At 39.7% G+C, this 5961-nt stretch overlaps 1 protein-coding gene across 2 annotated transcripts in view; it reads right to left on the bottom strand.

The window, feature by feature from the left end:
- The window catches only part of anapc1 (anaphase promoting complex subunit 1), a 63112-nt gene extending 57709 nt beyond the window's left edge, over positions 1 to 5403 (bottom strand). For both annotated transcript variants that reach the window (XM_046070537.1, XM_046070538.1), the window contains exons 1-6: positions 5211 to 5403; positions 3892 to 4131; positions 3325 to 3489; positions 3146 to 3188; positions 2918 to 3015; positions 715 to 797 (exon numbers count right to left, since the gene is read on the bottom strand). In XM_046070537.1, the coding sequence (XP_045926493.1) occupies positions 715 to 797; positions 2918 to 3015; positions 3146 to 3188; positions 3325 to 3489; positions 3892 to 4107 (605 nt within the window). In that variant the 5' untranslated portion in view covers positions 4108 to 4131; positions 5211 to 5403. The remainder of the gene's footprint in view (positions 1 to 714; positions 798 to 2917; positions 3016 to 3145; positions 3189 to 3324; positions 3490 to 3891; positions 4132 to 5210) is intronic.
- Between the last annotated feature and the right edge of the window lie 558 nt (positions 5404 to 5961).

Genomic DNA, 5961 nt, shown 5'->3' with positions numbered 1-5961 from the left:
CTGGACGAAAACCTTTTCCAGAGTGCTCTGGACCTCAGACTGGGCCGAAGGTTTACCTTCCAACAAGACAATGACCCTAAGCACACCGCTAAAATAACGAAGGAGTGGCTTCACAACAACTCCGTGGCTGTTCTTGAATGGCCCAGCCAGAGCCCTGACTTAAACCCAATTGAGCATCTCTGGAGAGACCTGAAAATGGCTGTCCACCAACGTTTACCATCCAACCTGACAGAACTGGAGAGGATCTGCAAGGAGGAATGGCAGAGGATACCCAAATCCAGATGTGAAAAACTTGTTGCATCTTTCCCAAAACGACTCATGGCTGTATTAGATCAAAAGGGTGCTTCTACTAAATACTGAGTAAAGGGTCTGAATACTTATGACCATGTGATATTTCAGTTTTTCTCTTTTAATAAATTTGCAAAAATTTCTACATTTCTGTTTTTTTTCTGTCAAGATGGGGTGCTGAGTGTACATTACTGAGAAATAAAATGAACTTTTTTGATTTTTGGAAAATGGCTGCAATGAAACAAAGAGTGAAAAATTTAAAGGGGTCTGAATACTTTCCGTACCCACTGTACATCTGTGTTTTTAATGTAGACACATTTGTTCCGGTTTTGAGTTTTGATGTGTGTCACTGCATCACTTCACATTGGTGACAATCTGTGTGCTGTGAGCTTGTGTATGCACATGCACGTGAGTGGTAGTGTGTACCCAGGTGGTGGGAGCTGTGCGTCTGTCGCTGTGTTTTTTCGTTCTAACAGAAGTCCAAACTTGGTTGCCCAGACATTTGAGACCTGGAAGAGACAAGAAGGGAGGATGATAGTGATAATTATCTTTATTAAGAGAGCACTTTACAAAAAACAAGTTTTAGTGCTTTAACAAGTGCAAAGACAATAAAACACCCTTCTGTGTCAGAAAACAATGCTATTAGATTGGCGAGTGAACCAAAACAGTAAAGCTGGAGGCTGTAAAACCAAAACACTGAGCTGAACGACACTTCACATTACACATTGTCATTTGATACAAACAGCAGTCACTTTACTGTCTTTTTGGAATCCAGTTTCCATTACAATTTTAAGAAAAGTGAATTTGTTCTATAACTATGTCATGTTTTTTATAAATCTAACATTTGTGTTATATTTAAAAGCCACAATTGCATTTTTCCTTTAAGCTTATGTAACGGAAGCCAGGTGGCTGTGAAGTGAGTAAACCTCACTCCCCAACGTCTTAAGAGACGCACTAGCGACCATGGGTTTTAGCCTCCAGTTGGTGCATCCACCTCCTGTACCCAAGGTCACTGGTTTGAATCAGGACAGTGCAGTAGTACAAGCTCAGGGAGAACCGTTACAATTACACAGCATAACTACGTAATAAAGGTACGGGAGGTTAATGAAAATGCAAACAATGCATCAGTGGATGATGTTAAGTGATAAATGTTAGGTAATTACTGTTGGCCAAAAGAAGAGGACATCACTAATTAGTGGAATGATCTAGAAAATATGCAGCAGATTATCTGACAGCGAGAGCTTAGGGCTGGGTGACATGGCCAAAAATGTTATCACGATAAAAACATTTCATATCACTCGATATCGATAATTATCACGATATATGACAAATCATTATTTCTTTCAAGTTTAAAGGTTGATTTTTGCTTCTGAGTGAAAACCAGACGGTTAATTATGTGGTTAAACTTTTCTTTTTGGTCAGAATATGACAAACACTTGATGCCACATAGTGGATCATATAACAAATCTGACGTAGAACATTCAAAACTATTATGATAAAATCTTTTTCAACAATTTTTATTAGTAAATCTTTTTTCAGTCCCTTTTCCTCAACAAAAAAAATTTAAGTGCTAATTTGTAAGTGATTCAAATTAATTAAACCAAATATTAATTGACAATATATCGAACATTAATTATATTGTTATTGAGGAAAATTATATTGCGATAATTATCATTATCCCCCAGGGGTTCAGTATCAAGGACACCCCAGCAGTGGGGATGCTTCCTCTCACAAAGGCTCTCACAAGGATTTTCTTGCTCTGTTCAAAACGCCGACGTGTTGTCTGCCTCTTTAATCATTTCAATCATTTAATGAGAGGGTGTCAGATTCTCCCACAAGTAAATATCCAACACTTCATCACCACCTTCGCAGGCCTCAAGCAAAAAAAACAAACACAGGAGCAAAACCTGATTTCCTCTAAGCAGCCCACAAACAATGTTTCTGCAACTGGTAAAAACACATCCCTGAATCAAATCACAACATGTTGCTATGCAACATGCCAATGATACCAATACACACACATAGAAATAACCCCCAAATACACATGTGCAGTCACACCCACACAAAAACATGTTTACTATCAAAAACATATCTATCTGCATGTAGACAAAACACACACACTCTGGTTCATTATGTGCACAATCACTCGCAGGGATGTCTCACACACGCACACCTGATATTAATGGAGTTCATTCTCACTGTCAGCGATCCAAAATTTCCATTATTGGTTAGCCAGACAATGGTTGAGCCCTGGGGAATATCAGTAATCTGACTCACACTCGCTTGCACATAAACACACACACATTGACACAGGCATCCAGCCTTTAAGTAGAAATGAAACAGCTAGGGACTTTTTAATCCTTGGAATATAAAAGTCAGTGAGCATGACCGTTTGAACACTGCCACTGATGTTGCTACTGCAAAATTAGCAAGTCATGCAATATAAATCTCGGTAGAGGGTGGCAAGTTACACCAAAGAAATTCAAAGTGAGGAGAGGCAAAAGATCAGAAGGTTGTTGAATCTGGCTAGCTGAAATTTAGCAGATGCTTTTGAATTTCTCTACAAGTCTTGACTCCCCTCTTCCAGAGGGACAAAAGATTTCCCACCAGAGTCTCTAGCCCCCCTCACCTGGAAGGGCAGTGGTGAGATAAAATCCTTCCCAGTCACAGTGTGTACGTTGACACAGCTACGCTGAACGATACACACAGTCTGCTCCACTTCTTCCTCTGCAAAATAACAGATACAGTTAGAAGATAGAGGAACTTCTTTTTGATCTTCAGTAGAACTGAAATGTAAATTCATAGATAACTCTAAGGATTGCCTCCCAACAACAAAAAGTTTTTAAGGGTGCAGTACCGTCTTTCTTGTTCTGTGGAACTGCAAAGTTACACCACAAGGCCTGTAGACAGAATAAAAGACAGTGTCAACTCTTAGAAATGTTTTGCTTGAAAGACAAAAATTATAAAATCCTAACAATCATCATGAATATTCACTGTGAAAATAAATGTAATAATAAATGCAAAATAAAAAAGAACCTGCTGCACTGGGCTGTCGACGGTGAAGGCCTTGTATACGTTGGACCCTTGGGACCGACTCCCCTGGCTCCAGACAACCACAGTTCCTGCTGTGTAGAGCTCCTCTTCAAACTCCACATCCTCTTCCCTGACTCCCATGCAGCCCTTCCTAAGCTGCCAGCATTCCTGCCAATCAAAACATGTCCATCCAGTCAACACAACAAGGACTGAATGAAAAATACAAGCTGTACTGAAAAATGTATTACTTTCATGAGTAAAGAAGGGAAGCGATATTACAATAACAAACTTGGTAGTACTTTCTATTCAAGTTGTGATGTCAACTGCTATGTATTTTTAGACACAAAGAAATATTTTCAGTGCCATGCAAGAAACATAGTGTAAATAAGTAATACACAGGAAAGAAATATCTAAATTCAATTTCCTCACTTTCTTTTGTGATCTTTCCTATTTTTCTCTATGTGCACTTTTGATGCATTTATCTTCTTTAGTGGTTTAGAAACAGAGATGCTTGAATAGATGGAATATGAGTACCATTGTGTAAAAGCCACCCAATGCATGCACTCTCACCCTCTCTCTCTCCTGCAGGCTGACTTCCTGCAGGGACCCCACCAGGCCGGCAGCGCCGTCTGACGACCAGAGCTCGGAGGCGGGCTGGAGCTCTCTGAGCTGCAGGTTGAAGGCATTTGGATGATTCCTGCAGTGCTCGCGGCCAAACGGGACAAACGACTGCAATTCCCCTGCTGCAATCATCGTGGCTGTCTCTTCATACACGACTTCCGACATGAGTTCCAGATATCAGCATTATTTCTGGGAAGAATATGGGATATGAAAGACCGAAAAATGTTTATAAATAAGCAAGAACTTTTTTCATTTACTGGCCAAAGCATAATCAGATGGATCTATCATATTCTGTCAGACACTTCCACTGTTGAACATGGAGATAAGATCATTTAGAAAACAACAGGGGCTGAAACAAGAGAGGGAGGGCTTTCAATGCCATAAAAGAAATCTATAGTCAATCCTATAGCAAGCATCACAAAAATATTGCATTTCACTCATAAAGTAAATTAAAAAGAAAGTGTGGGGTCCCAAGACAAAAATCGAAACAAAGGATAAACACCAGATTGAACTACAGCCTGTATGAACACATAAGAACCACGTTTTATTATTATTAATAAACCTACACTGTAAACATGGTGCAGCATGCATTAGCAATACTGTGCTGACTTAGCTGCCATAAGAAATACAGCTATGAATTCAGAAAATAAAATGCCAAAATTTGTGTCACTGTTAAAACAGTGGTTGTCAAATTATGGTACTGGTTATAGGCTACTTGAGGTGGTTAAGGCGGTCCCATTCAAAATAAATAAATGCATTTCATGTGAATGTAACGCCGACTTGATTATAATGAGCAGAATCGACGTGCAGCTACAAGGTTATTTCCATTATCACTCAACTAATAAATGATAATGATAAACAGTCCCAAACCGCCTTAAGTTAGCTAGATGTAACGTTATCTCTCACTTTTCATGACATTGTTAGACGTCATGGTAACGTTATAATATGTGACATGCAAATCGCCAAATGACAATTAACATTATTTCTACTACGACATACTGTTGTTAACTCTGACAGAGGCGACATGCTCGCAGCTAGCTGGACGTTTTCGACTCAGAGATTACCCAGACAATACGGTGTCAATACGATGCTGTAAGTTATATAAACAAGCATGTTGACAGTTAGCTCTGATTCGAGGCTAGCTAGCTAAAAGTGCTCTTTAGCGTTAGCACGCTAAGGCTAAATACCGTTAACTGGCTGGATTAGCACGCTAGCTAATGTTAGCTTCACTTAGCTTTGAGTTTGCAGGGAGACACTTAGCCGCTAACCTGCTAATAAGGAATAATCTGGCTCTTGTCGCGGAGTCCTTTTCTTTCCTTTGTATGATTCTTGCTTGAGCACAACGTCGTCACCAGTGCCAACATTAAAACAACTCGGATCGGGTGCCAAACTGAGCATTTGGCTACAGCAGGTTTTCAAATGAGCGCGGACATATTTGCTGTCCCGACATTCTTCTTCCTCCACGAGTCAGCCAATCAGCAGCGAGGACGACAGGAGGACGGCGCTGATTGGGTGCTTTCATTAGCGTCATCCAGATGCGCACAAATCGCTACCTCATTGGGTGTGATCAAAAAAATGTCCTTTGCTAACCACTTTTCCTTCAGGTCAAGGAAAGATGTGAAGGAGATTTCATAAGGACGTAGGAAAAGAGAAACGCAGTGCTAAGTGAATCGACTGCACTTACTCTAGGCTTTTTTTAACAAAATATATCACACTTGAAGAAAAGTACATTGGCAAACTCAATGCTTTACAGAAAAGTAAGGTTTCCTGTCTAACACAGAATCACACTTTCTAAGATTAAATAAAAATTTAATTGAGCAAGGGCTTAACGTAAATAATAGGCCTACAGATATAGGCTAAATAGAGGTTTCTGGCATGGGCGCTTTGACCTTTTTCATACATTTGTTACAGTTTTTACAACTGCTTAGGCTACACACGTTTTAAAAAGTATGTCTCCTTTTTCTAAACTATTCCGAAAACTGCTTACACAAAATGCAAAATGCCTTATATGTCCTTAAA

This window comes from Micropterus dolomieu, linkage group LG15, assembly GCF_021292245.1.
Source record: "Micropterus dolomieu isolate WLL.071019.BEF.003 ecotype Adirondacks linkage group LG15, ASM2129224v1, whole genome shotgun sequence".
In the NCBI taxonomy this organism is placed as follows: Eukaryota; Metazoa; Chordata; class Actinopteri; order Centrarchiformes; family Centrarchidae; genus Micropterus; species Micropterus dolomieu.
Note: the sequence above shows the minus strand (reverse complement) of the source record. Positions and strands in the feature narration are given on the sequence as shown.